The following is a 14243-nucleotide window of genomic DNA, read 5'->3' on the forward strand; positions in this document are numbered from 1 at the left end:
GTGTGTGTGTGTGTGTTTTGGGGGGAGGGGTTGGCAAATGGTTTGCTGCTTGAAAATCACATTGATGAAATATCTAGGTGTAGCACTGAAAAGCGAAATGAGATGCAATAGCCGCATAGGTTGGTAGCAGGGAATACAAATGGTCGACTCTGATTCATGGGGAAAATACGTGGAAAGTGTGGCTCATATATACAGGAGACCACTTATAGAACACTAGTGCCATTCATACTTTCATACTGCTCAAATGTTTGAGATCCCCATGCAGTTGGATTAAAGTAAGGCATCAAAACAGTTTAGGGGAATACTGCTAGGTTTGTTACCAGTAGGTTTGTTTCATGGAGATGCTTCGTGAACTCGGATAGGAATCCCTGAAGGAAAGAAGATGATCTTTTCAAGTAACATCATTGAGAAGAATTAGAGAACTGGCATTTGCGGCTAACTGCAGAATGATTTTACTGCCACCAATATACATTTCGTATAAGGAACACGGGGGACAAGATAAGAGAAATTAGAACTGGTGTGGAGGCATTGGTTGGTAATGGTGAAAGGTATCCTCCAACATGCACTGTATGGTGGTTTGCGAAATATATCTGTAGATTTAGAAAGTGAATAAAATGTTTCCGGAATTGGTCCGAAAGGATGCAAACGTGTCGGTTCTTTTTTTTTGTGTAAAAACTTAAAAGGCATTCATGATACTAATACCATTCGCTGCCCTCCACTGACCAAAATCTGCAGCAGTAGGCACACGGATGTAAAACTTTTTCTGCAGAGTAGATAAACGCTTCTTTGCAAGCCCTCCTTTTCAGTTGCCTTGTAGTAAGGATGCATGTGCATTACATGCCACTTTTTGTGTGTTGTAGAGAAACACGAAGTGTGTCAGTTTCAAATGTCATAGGATACAGTACACCTGTATTAAGTATAAACAAGTCAAGGTAGCAACTGCTCCAGACGAGTTTTGGCTTGACCAAATATGCAAGCCACCTTTGACGAACAATGGGTAGTATTTCCCAGTCTTCCACATTTGCCTGCCTAGTTGGCCATCATTGCAAGTGTAGAAAATGGTTTTTCAGAAATTTTTTTACGATTGCTGTTGCTTTGTTGAGTAATTTAAAGAGTGTGGAGGAAAGTTCACTAGATAACAAGTCCACGGTCCGTAATTCCTTGCCATAATTTAACATACTGATTGTAGTAGATGCTATCTTTACATCATGCTGACTGAACTACAGTTGCAAGAGCTGAATGTGGAAGGGAGTCAGTAGATGAAAACTCCAGAAATGAGAGTTTGACAAGGCCATAGTGTAGTCCTCATGATATTAATTTTGTACACTGGCTAAGCATTAAAGGAAATCTAGGAGAAGAGAGAAGATATTTTTCGAGTTTTCTGGAACATTAAAATTATTTCACGAGACTGCTATGTGTTTAGAGTATCAGTTGAACAGAACAGATAATGTGAAAACAGGTTACGAGATGAGCTTCGAGGAAAGTAAAACAAGACTATGGATGTTGTCGAAATAAATCAGGCACTGCTGAGGTAATTAGATTAAGAAATGTTGCACTAAGAATAGAAGACGAGTTTTGCTATTTGGGCAGCGAAATAACTGATGATGGCTGAAGCAGTGTGAATCTAAAATACAGACTTGAAATAGCATGGGAAGTTTTCTGAAACAGAGAAATTTGTCAATGATGAAGTTTAAGTATTAGAAAGTATTTTTCACTGTTTGTCTCAAGTGTAATCTTTGTGGAAGTAAAATGGGGATGATAATTAATATGAGAATACAAGATTTTGAAGTGTGGTGCTGAAGATTAGATGGGTTGTGAATGAAATTAGAGAAAAAAAGAAATTTGTTTAAAATAAAGAGACTAGTTGATGGGACACATCCTGATGCCTCAAGAATCGTCTATTTGGTTACCGAGGGAAATGAGAGACGAAAGCTCAAATACAGTAAGCAGGTTCAAATGGATTTATAGGTGATGATGATGATGATGATGACGTCCCATACTCCGAGGAGCATAGGGGACGATGCGGGAGATCCGCACCGCCTTACTAGGCAAGGTCCTAGCAGAGGTGGTTTGCCATTGCCTTCCTCCGACTGTAATGGGGGATGAATGATGATGAAGACAACACAACAACACCCAGTCATCTTGAGGCAGGAAGAATCCCTAACCCCGCCGGGAATCGAACCCGGGGATTTATAGGTGATAGATAAAATTATGGAAACACAAAAAAGGGAAGAAACAGCTCCCAGTCATCTATGAATGGATAAATACAGGTCCCGTATGGTTTCCAAGGATATATTATACTGTTCTTCCTGTAAAATAGTGGCAAGTTCAGGTAGTAATGACGGAGATGGGTGGCTATCACGCACCATTCTCCCCGCTGTAGACCACAAAGGCTCAGTAGTATTGAGATCTTGTGACTGTGATACCAGGGGAGATACCATAAGTCATCCTTGTGCTGATAGATCCAGTCTCAATCAAGGTGAGCAGTGTGAACAGGAACCCCTGCCGTCTTGGAACGTAGCATCGTCATTGGAAAACAAATGCTGTACCAGGGCACCTGATCAATGATGCACTTGATCAATGAAAATGGTCACATAATCCTTGGCATTCAGTTCTGAAATGATTTTAGCAGATGATGTCCTCATATTTTTTGTCATAATTGTCTTCAATAACTGACTGTTATGATCACTTGACACACAGTTTCATCACTGTTGTGACTTGCTGGATGATGATTTTATGCTCTCTCTGTGTGTGATGTAAATACTTTGGCTGCCTTGGTTATGAGAGCATCCACCATACAAGCACCAGCTATTTTCCCACTTCCAGATTTACTTATTTCCAACATAATGTCCTGACAACTACACAGAATACTGTTATGACCACGATTGACAATTGCAACGTATTTAGGACAGTGCACAGGTGCCGTTCACGATCAAATACAGCCCGCAACCTGCAGGGTCGACTAGCATCTGCATCTATGTTCAAGCATGTATTTCTCCCTGTTTTCCCGCGTTTTTTGTCCGACCCTTATAGGTTGCAGTAGTTATGTTGAGATGAAGAGGCTTGCACAGTATAGACTAAGATGGAAAGCTGCAGCAAACCAGTCTTCAGATGAAGAAGCAGTGACGATAACAACAGCAACAGCAACAACAACAGTGCATTTTTGGGGGGGGGGGGGGGGGGGAGATTTGACATAGAAGCAAAATATTATCTCTGTTTTATGTCTGCTATCCATGCTTTGCAGTAGACCACCATGCATCTTACCAACACATTCTGATTTATGTGCAAGACACTTGTGCTTTTGTGAGAAATATTAATTAAAAAACTGGTACTCACGCATATTTGTAGTACACCTTTGTCATGTACCCAAAACGTTCATGACCTGCAATATCCCTGAAACACATGAAAATTCATATTTGTGAAAGAAAATAAAGAACTGTATACTCACGAATCTCTGTAGAACACTCTGTTCATGTACCGAACCCGTTCTTCGCTTCCAATGTCCCTGAAACAGATGAAGTCAGCAGGTCAGGTCAGCAGGCCAAACACTCCCCGACAATCGTGGCGTGCACCCCTCGGCCTTGGAAGTGCTAGGCAGGTAAGTTAGTAACACATGGCTGTTTCGATACAGTGTTGATAGACAATGCTTTCATCATGCGGGGTGAAGAATAGCAATTTGCCACAAGAGCATTTCTTTCACAAGATGGACGTATTCTTTTGGAGAGCACACACATTACTGGATTCACTAGCAGACAAATCGAACCTTGTCTTTGTATCTTTAATGAAGGCAGGTAATGTATATATTTTTAAGGACAGTGTCTACAAAAGCTATCTGTTTAATGTTAGTATAGATCTAAGTTTTTATGATTCTCTTCCTTGGAGAGAACTGGTTGAAAGAAGTTGACATTGTGCAAAAGGGCAGTTTAAGACTACTTTGATGAATCTGTTGACATTATCTAATTATTATGTAGAATGTTCATTTTTGGAGCTGCCAGAAGCCCTCTACATTACTGCAAAATAAAGATTTTCCATTTGCAGAAACTGAACACAGGAGAAGGGTGTTCACAGAGCATAACCAAATTAACTGTGTGCTCAGGTCAACCAACCACCAGTTCTGGTTCATCTTTTGTTCATCTATGCCCTTCCAGATCACTCAAATGACATTTGTTTAATGTAGCTGCTCATCATATGGGAAATGTTGACCACTCTATTTGATTGAGTAACACTGTCTAGGTCACAGTCTTTATTTTGTTTTCAATAACTGGGTACAGCCAGTATAGGTCATCTTCAGATCTACAAATGAACATTAAAAAATAAAATTAGCTATATGTTACAAATAAAAAAGTAATGTGCAGCAAAATAAAGCAAATAAAACATGTTACAAGTAAGTATATGTGCTCACTTCAGCATGTCACAGCAAATGTTGCATCTTCAACTGAGTTGTTAGCAGTACTTAAATGATCATCTACATGCGAAAATTTTATAAAATAGTGCTGACATTATGGAAATAGTGAATTGCGAAGTTATGAGTATACTGCAATGTACTACTTTATCCCATGCAAATTCATTACACTATGGAAAACTGGTAGAAGCCGACCTCGGGGGAGATCAGATTGGATTCCGTAGAAATGTTGGAACACGTGAGGCAATACTGACCTTACGACTTATCTTAGAAGAAAGATTAAGAAAAGGCAAACCTACGTTTCTAGCATTTGTAGACTTAGAGAAAGCTTTTGACAATGTTGACTGGAATACTCTCTTTCAAATTCTGAAGGTGGCAGGGGTAAAAAACAGGGAGCGAAAGACTATTTACAGTTTGTACAGAAACCAGATGGCAGTTATAAGAGTCGAGGGGCATGAAAGGGAAGCAGTGGTTGGGAAAGGAGTAAGACAGGGTTGTAGCCTCTCCCCGATTTTATTCAATCTGTATATTGAGCAAGCAGTAAAGGAAACAAAAGAAAAATTCGGAGTAGGTATTAAAATTCATGGAGAAGAAGTAAAAACTTTGAGGTTCGCCGATGACATTGTAATTCTGTCAGAGACAGCAAAGGACTTGGAAGAGCAGTTGAACGGAATGGACAGTGTCTTGAAAGGAGGATATAAGATGAACATCAGCAAAAGCAAAACGAGGATAATGGAATGTAGTCAAATTAAGTCGGGTGATGCTGAGGAAATTAGATTAGGAAATGAGACACTTAAAGTAGTAAAGGAGTTTTGCTATTTAGGGAGTAAAATAACCGATGATGGTCGAAGTAGAGAGGATATAAAATGTAGACTGGCAATGGCAAGGAAAGCGTTTCTCAAGAAGAGGAATTTGTTAACATCGAGTATAGATTTAAGTGTCAGGAAGTCGTTTCTGAAAGTATTTGTATGGAGTGTAGCCATGTATGGAAGTGAAACATGGACGATAACTAGTTTGGACAAGAAAAGAATAGAAGCTTTCGAAATGTGGTGCTACAGAAGAATGCTGAAGATAAGGTGGGTAGATCACGTAACTAATGGGGAGGTATTGAATAGGATTGGGGAGAAGAGAAGTTTGTGGCACAACTTAACTAGAAGAAGGGATTGGTTGGTAGGACATGTTTTGAGGCATCAAGGGATCACAAATTTAGCATTGGAGGGTAAAAATCGTAGAGGGAGACCAAGAGATGAATACACTAAGCAGATTCAGAAGGATGTAGGTTGCAGTAGATATTGGGAGATGAAGAAGCTTGCACAGGATAGAGTAGCATGGAGAGCTGCATCAAACCAGTCTCAGGACTGAAGACCACAACAACAACATGGAAAATAGGACAAGTATGATGTTAAATGTTTGTATTTATACTCAAAACCAGTTACCATTAGAAGATCAAATAATAAAAGAAAAAATAATTCAAAAAGTAATAAAGCAAATATTACGAAGAAAACCACATGATATGTTCACTTATAGTCTACTTGTTTGCTTTTATTTTGCTGGCTAACATTTATTATATGTAACATACAGCTAATTTTAATTTTTTAAGATTCATTTGAAGACAGTTTGTTATGCCATCAGATAGTGCTGTCAATGTAAGGGGGGCTAGAGCACTGTTACATTCGCTACTACCTTAATCATTTAGTGTTTACAACCTAAGTGGCATTTATATATGTGGCCTGGCTCTGCAAGGTGTTACTTACATGGGCTGTCGTACGTTAGGATAGTCTAATGGTCTAAGGAGACTTCTTTGCAGTACCATGCATTAAAGGAGTTAAGATACACAGTAATTATTTATATGATTTGATAGTTGTACTCATTGTGTGAACAGTAAATCCCATGGATGATCTACTGAGAATCAATAAGTAATAAAGACCTGAGGCACAAAATTTGTATGATGGGCTCATAACTCTTAACTTCTGTTTTTCTTTATGCTATACAGGAGATAAGGAAAACTGAACTTTTCAATCATTGAAGGTGTTGTCTCTTGTGATTTGAAAGTTACCTTCTAAGTTCACTGAATGGCCAGTGATGTTCCTCGATAACCTCCTCTTCCTCCTTTAAAGTGCATTTATCGATAAGAAGAACCTTCAAGTAATTTTTAAAATAATTACACACTACATTGTTTGAGTATAAGTGCCATAGGAAAGTATTTGTAGTAGAGTGTAAACACACACACACACACACACACACACACACACACACACACACACACACCTATGCCCATACTGGTTGTGGTGGTGCTAGAGTTGTGTGGTGAGGGTAGAGAGAGGGGGAGGTGGAAGACAGGGAGAGGGACTTTGGGGGGGGGGGGGCGCTTGGTGGCTAGCCACTCTGAGGGAGGTCTCCAGTTTGTCAGCTAGGAATGTGGGAAGGACAGGTGGTGGGTATAAGGGTTGGTACAATTGTAACAGCCGTTGAGAAGGGCCACATGCTGAAGGCGGTGTGGGGACATGAATTGGGAGGGGATGACAAGACAGTAGAATGGGGAAACTGTTAGGTGGAGGGTGCAGGGACAGTGGGTTACATGAGATTGAGATCAGAACAGTTGCAAGAGCAGAGAGGTTGTGTTGGAAGGATAACTCCCGTCAGCATAGTTCAGAGAAGCTGGTAGTGGAGGTGAGGATCCAGATGGCTCGGGTAGTGAAGCAGAGCCATTGAAAGTGAGTATGGTGTGCCACCAGGTTGTCAACTTTGTTCTTGAAAACAGTTTGGCAGTGGCCATTTATCTTGATGGACAGCTAGTTTGAGTCACAACAACATAAATAGCTGTGCCGTGTTTGCAGCAGAGTTGGTGTATGACATGGCTGCTTTCATTGGTGGCGCAGCCTCTGATGGGGTAGGGTAAGCCTGTGGTAGGAGGCCAGGCCACCTCTAAAAGCAGCAATGTCATATACCAACTCTGCTGTGAACACTGCACAGTTTTTCATATTTTTAAGAACTAAGTTGACCACCCAAACAGGCAAAATATTATTTAGAAAGTCTGGAATGAGGGTTTTCAAATAAGATATGTCACTCTAAACAAAGAATTATTTGCAGGGTCAAATTTTGTTAGAGGATGTAGCTTTCTCGAATTGTACATTTCGAATATTTCTGCAAATAAAAATGTTTATACATGAATGATTTACACTGTTGTTAGCAGACTGTGAACTATGCTCTGGTCAATAAAATTTTGAACAATTTAGCTTCAATAATAATTTGTAGATATCACATATGCTTGGTATATGTATTGCAAATGGAATATAGATCACAAGAGAAAAAAAAATATGTTTATGTTAAAAGTGGATTTATATCAAATTGAGCAATACCATATTGCTAAGTTTCAACCAATACACAAACACAACAAAACATGTCAGATTTACTATTTTGAATCACAGAATACTCTGCAGCTCTTGCATATAAGTTAAACTCAATTGGAGCACTGAAGGTGTTATATCAAGTCCTTAACTTCACTGAAAGAAATTGGACTTTTAAGTGGCCAGCCAATGCAGGCTGCATGTTGCTGGCCAGAGAGTCCCAAGCTACATCACACATTACAGCAATACATAGACCAGATTTCCTGTAGGGAGACATCATGGTGCTTACCAGAAACATGATCATGAATGAAGTTTCAAGACGGCCAAAGTGAAGTTTACAATTAAGTGTCCTTGGTTTATCTGTTCAAGGCAAGCTGGAATGGGACACACCTATTGACTCTAAGCAGTGTTTTAGCAAGGTTTGCAAAGATACTTTTGTCCTGCATACAATGTCTTGTTTTCCTCACATCTGAACTATGAAGTCAAAAATCTGGTATGTGGACCTAAATAATAGGAATCACACCATGGCCTGTTTCGAAAAAGAAGTGTGCTCACTATAATAAACATATACATCCTAAAAACTATGTTGTTCATTAGAAAGACAACAGTCAAACATATATTCCTATTTGCAATCAGTACAGTATCAGGAATAAAGAAAAAAAATTATATCAGCAGCCAGAGAACATCACTGTGAAGAATGTCCACAATCTGCAAGATTGAAGTGCACTGTCAAGTTCAAATGCCCAGATATATTGACAGATGGCATTATTCTGTTGCAGGATAATGCCCGCCATATGTTGCCATGGTTGTCTCGAGTATGCTGTAGAAGTTTAGCTGGGAAGCCCTGACATACTCCAATCTCTCTCTATGTGATTTTCATGTTTCTGGAGCCTTTGAGAAAGACATTTCATGCTTCATCACAGTCACTGAATAGCTTGTCACTCAATGGTGTAACTGTATTAACATGTATGACAATTGCTTTTGAATTAATAAACAGTTTATTTACTTTTCTTCAACATGTCTCATTTTCATGTGGCCCCTTACATCAATATTAGTAAATAGCAAATGCCTCTTGCATGAGCAATGCTATTTTGGTGCCAAATTAATGCTGCTGCTGTAGAAATAATGGTAAAATTTGTGCTATAGTCTTAGAGGATTGTTATATTAAAATTTTGATGAGATAGTAGACACTGTATGAATATGGACATAATATCCCGATTAAAGCCCACCAGGAAAGGGGAAAAGAAACTCAAAAGTATGTGCAAATATTGTGTATAATAGGAAATAGTGCTCAAAAAATGGGAGCAGGGTTGACAGATATACAAATTCAGGGAAAAGGCCTGTTCAGTTCTTCTGCTGAAGAATAAAAAAAGCAGCCAGGCAAAGTTTCTGAATGCAAGAAATTGAGCACTGGGTCCTGTGTCTGGATAAGAAATCAACAGCTGCAGATTGAAATGAAAAGCAGAAAAGACTGTAAAGAATTTATAGAAAAATGCTGAAGATAGTTAATAATTTTAATTGCCCATACAAGAACAGTACTGAAGTTGCATATACATGGCGAAAAGAAAATATCGAAATTCCGGTCCATAAAAATGTCACCTTCACATTGTAAATATACTGCTGGTTTTAGAGCATGTATTTAAGTACTGATTAATTATTAGCTATGCTTTACACCAATGAACCAGCAGCCTGCCTATCCCCGTTAGAGCAAGAACTGAGGAAAAATAATGCACTTTCACACTTGGCAATAACCACTTTGGTAATTGCATGTAAGTGGCACAGTAAAATGTGTCCGATGAGCCTGTCACTCTATTTTATCACGTATTGAATTTGTCCGAAACACTTCATGTCGACTTCCCTTTTTTCCATTTCTGCAATGCCAGCGACCTAGTGGCTGTATTGTCAAAATTGCAGGTGAAGCTAAACGTTGCAATTTCTGTTGGTAGTGTCCCCTTACACATCTCCACCCACCACAGAGACAAATCTTGTCATTTGGATTCTTGTTCATCATTTTCAGCAACTGTTTTTTAACGTAACCGGTGCGATGTTTCTTCAAGTAGGAAATCTTGTTATTCCATTCACACCATCATCCCCTAGTGCAGTCGGACTACTACTTTTGTGGCACATATATTTGCTTCATACAGTCAAAGAGAAAGATTGGAAGTGTTGAAGACTCAAAAAGTAGTAAGACTCTTTCACACAGAGAAAGTAATATTAGGTTCTTCTACAATCTCAAAAGAACAACTTCAAATAAATATGTACAAAAAATGGCACTCAATATTGGCAGTTTGATATTTACCAACAGCCTTAGCGTGGACAAAACAAGGAAAAGTGTCAAGTAAGCACAGGCTCTAAAATGCGTATCGTAAGAGGTACGAGCACTTGTTCAGTAGAAGAGATGTGTTTCACGGTAGCGAAGATGAAAAAGTGCTCCTAGCTCTCCAAGGCATGCACTTAAGACAGTATGTTTCCCGGACTTTTTTCCTGTTTTGTTCTATACTACCACACTTCAAAATGTAGAAAGCTTAGAGCTTGCTGTAGAGAGGTCTACTGTCGTGGTTATCAAAAAGATTTTCATTGATAACATTCAGCTTTATTTTCCAGACCAGAGGTCCCTTACCTCAAATTCGTATACTCATCCTTCACCATCATCCCTGAAAGTTTATATCATCATCACAGTATCACCTTTTAGTAGGTAGACAAGTTCTCTTTACCCTTTAAATTTAATATGATCAAAAGGGTATACAGGTCACATGAATCTTACCCAAAACTGGTAAGGGTCATAACTATATAAGAAACTTCACTCCCAACCACATCTAAACAATTAAGTGAAGCACACAATGAAAAATTGAATGTTTTTCTTTGCACTAATTATGAATCAAGTCAGTTTTTTACATTACAAAGTGTTTTATTTTATATAAAATTCTTTCTCAAATTTGGCAGTGGACACATAAGTGCACCTACAATTTGCTCTTAGGTCTAAACATTAGCAAAGTCTCTGTGGGACTGTTTGTGGTAGCAGCCACATGGCCGCTCACTATTGGGTCAGTCACATTTATCAAAACTTGTGGTTGTTTGCCCTCACGTCAAATGTAAGATAACAAGCTGAATGTATCATAAGGCCACTGTTTGTGTCAACATTCAAGGCTGTTTTATCTATCTCAAAACTCTGAAACTGTCACACTTGGCACCAAACATTGGGAAGGGTGACACTCGTTTTGGTATCTTTGGCTGTCTGTCATTTAGATCTTTTTTCCTGGCATTTTACCACAATGAATGGCTACTGTTTTAAAAAATGGCTACTGTTTTCAAAAACCTCCCCCTCAATTGCTGATGAAATGTTAGAAAAACCGCAAAACTACCATTAGCTGGAGATATTAAAAAGATATTAAAAGGTGGCTGTTGATGTCTCAGTTTTATGCTTGATAAAATTATGGAAAATATTTGAGGAATAAAACTGATATAAAAAAATCAATTCTATCTTAATTTTTAGAGATGGATGTAACAGCTACTTATTTAAGTCTGTTGGGATATATGTACTGAGTCACTGATTACAAACACAACTACAGCTGATCTAAGATTTTAATGCCCTGCTAAAATGTCAGCATGGTGTGGAAGAATTTAATTTATCTAGTGATGGTGTTTTTTGTACACTTAGGGGGTCACATTGAAAAAAATATCGTGTCAGTGCAACAAACTGCCTGCAAGAATAAATCTACTACCATACTCATTCACGAATTGTGCACTCTGTAAATCTGACCATGAAGGAAAGTATTCAGTGAAGCTGTACATCAACATTTAGAAGCAGTAATTGCATAGCACTAGTATGAAAGTGCACTAACAGTCAAGTATGAGTAGTGCTAATACGCTGGCACTGTTAATCGCATGAAATGCTTTTAGATTTTTCTTTTTTAAATACAGTATGTAAGGATGACAGTATATTAGTAGAAAAACAGAATAATAATAGAAAGAGACCTTTTTCTTACTTCCACACTACTCGGCTGTCATTTTTGTCTACCATGAGGATATCAAGCACCTAGGAAACTACCAGTTTCAGGGCATGCTGTTGCTGCCATCTACGTACTGGATAAATTACTGCTCAAGTTTGTATTGGTCAGGTTTTGACTGAAATACATCCCCGAGGTTAAATAGTCTGATAAAAATTCCAATGAGTGGCTAATAAGCTACACTGTTACCCCATTTTTAATAGCAGGAAATTTCATCCCTGGTGTGTGCTGGTAACCTGTTAAAGAGTTTGCAGTGGAATGTATGCTTCACTTTTGAATCACAGGCAGGAACCCAACATCTATGTTGAAATAATTTTTATTTCCAGTTCCAGTAACCAGAAATAGCTATAGAAAGCAAATACGTGGCAAGTGAGCAAGAATAACAAGGTCTCAGAAGAAGATTTTGCAAGATATTTTTTTATTAACAGAGAATGTGTAAATGAACACGACAGCCGCTGATAAACTCTGGCTATCACACTTAGTCCCCACTCAGCACAGTACATGCTTCTGCCTTGTTGCAAAGGCTGTCCATTTCTCTCACACCAGGATTGACAGCATCAGGACTTATAATTAGCTTGTCACTGCTAAATATCACCTGACTGCTGCTGAACAACTTCTCTACACTTAACTGTTCCATTGAGTTCTTCAAATTTGCTTATGAGAGACTATTAAGTGGCTTAATGCATTATAAAAATAAAATACAAACTGTTTTACTGTGTATATCACTCCTGCAGTAATTTGTTACTCATTTATTTCATTAACGAATCCAATTACTTGCATCTTCCAATTAGAGATAATACCTTAGTTTCAAATTTGAGTTTAGTTGTAGCATAAGTTTGACGTGTAATGTTATTAGGCTCACCTATATGTTTGTTTCGTTTCCTCTCTACTTCCTGTGTATTTATTTACAGCCTCCTTTTTTTGTTATTTTATATTATGAATGAAAACACACATAAAAGTGGTGTAATATTCTACAATGGTTATTATTTTCCTGTACAAACCAGTTTCTGGCTGTTACGCCATCATAAGGTACATGGAGAAATGTGTGTGGCTCTGAAATTTTTTGAGGCTCAATGACTTCAAACTATTGCATTTAAAGAATATTTTGGTTCATTTGCATAGGTAACAGTTGTTAAGGTTTGATTCAGGACTATGATAAGAGAAATTATTTCAGTGGAAGTGTGATGAAAACTATTGAACATAGATGCAATATATGATACATTAAGTAATGAACTACATAATAATTAACTGCCATTGTTCTGAGAAGAAAATATATTGAGCAGTAAACTTTGGTGACATGTTCCAAGTGAGTGCTGACCAAAATAGTGCTTCAACAGGTCTGATATTACAGACAGATTGTCCAGGATGTGGTATCCCACCTAATGGGCTTACCATTAAAATTGGGATCTCAGGCTGTCACCCATCCTACTGCAAGAACCTTCACCTTTTCTAATTCCATCACTTCCTCTCCCTCACCCTCACCAATCTGGTCCTATATAATCATAAAATCAAAGCTCAAACCATATTCAACAGCTTCTAATCCTTTCACATAATCCTCTTACCTCTGTGGCCATAACTTCACTAATTCTATTATTGCAATACAATTTATTGTTCTTCAAGTGTTGGAACAGCATTCCCAGCACCATCTGAGGAGGCCGTTCCAACTACTCCTGTCTTGTGCTTGCATGGGTCTACCTACAGTCTCACTCTCCTTTCTTAAATCCCTACCTAGTGAGTCCAAAATCATTCCTATGGAACACACAGTTTTCCCTACCTGAAAAATAATCCAGACCTTCTCACCCTTCCACCACAGTAGTCATAAATCATAGTGAAAATGTGACTGAGGGTTTCGCCAACTTTCTGACACTTATGCATACAAATCTTACAACCATGATACCGTCATCCCATCCCATCCCAATCCCACCCCATCATCCAAGTCTAAAAGGACCTCCAGCAGCTCCTCAAGGCCTTAGATCTATCCCAAAACCCGATGCCTGAATTCGTCTCCCTCCTCACACCAGCAGCCCCTCGCACTTCTACCTGTTACCTACGTCATGAACTCCACAAACTCAACCCCACAGGTCTCCCCACTGGCCATCCCATTGTTGCTGGGTAAAATGCTCCTACTGAATAAACCTCTGACTTTATTGTCCAATACTTCCCAACTATTATCCATAACTTCCCATCCTACAGCCAAGATACTCCTAACTTCCTTCACTGCTTTTCACAGTTTGTATCCCATTAAAACCAGAGTGCTTTTTGGTCACAGTGGCTGTGACATCCTTTTACACCAACATCCTTCATGCCCATGGATCACCACCTTTCCCAAAACTGTTATGATGCCAAAATTACCACCTCTTTCCCAATCCTCCTTGCCAACCACATCCTGACCCACAATTATTTCACTTTCAAAGGCCTAATGTATAAAGAAATCCATGATACTGCCATAAGTTCTTGTGTGGCACTATCCTATGCCAATTAATTAAT

General features: G+C 38.7%; 1 protein-coding gene across 1 annotated transcript in view; it reads right to left on the reverse strand.

The window, feature by feature from the left end:
- LOC126106101 (ras-related protein Rab-32-like) overlaps window positions 1-14243 on the reverse strand; it is a 426954-nt gene that overhangs the window by 21503 nt on the left and 391208 nt on the right. Inside the window, exon 4 of the mRNA XM_049912349.1 lies at window positions 3337-3393. Coding sequence (XP_049768306.1) covers window positions 3337-3393 — 57 coding nt within the window. The remainder of the gene's footprint in view (window positions 1-3336; window positions 3394-14243) is intronic.

Source organism: Schistocerca cancellata, chromosome 10 (assembly GCF_023864275.1).
Source record: "Schistocerca cancellata isolate TAMUIC-IGC-003103 chromosome 10, iqSchCanc2.1, whole genome shotgun sequence".
Taxonomy (NCBI): domain Eukaryota; kingdom Metazoa; phylum Arthropoda; class Insecta; order Orthoptera; family Acrididae; genus Schistocerca; species Schistocerca cancellata.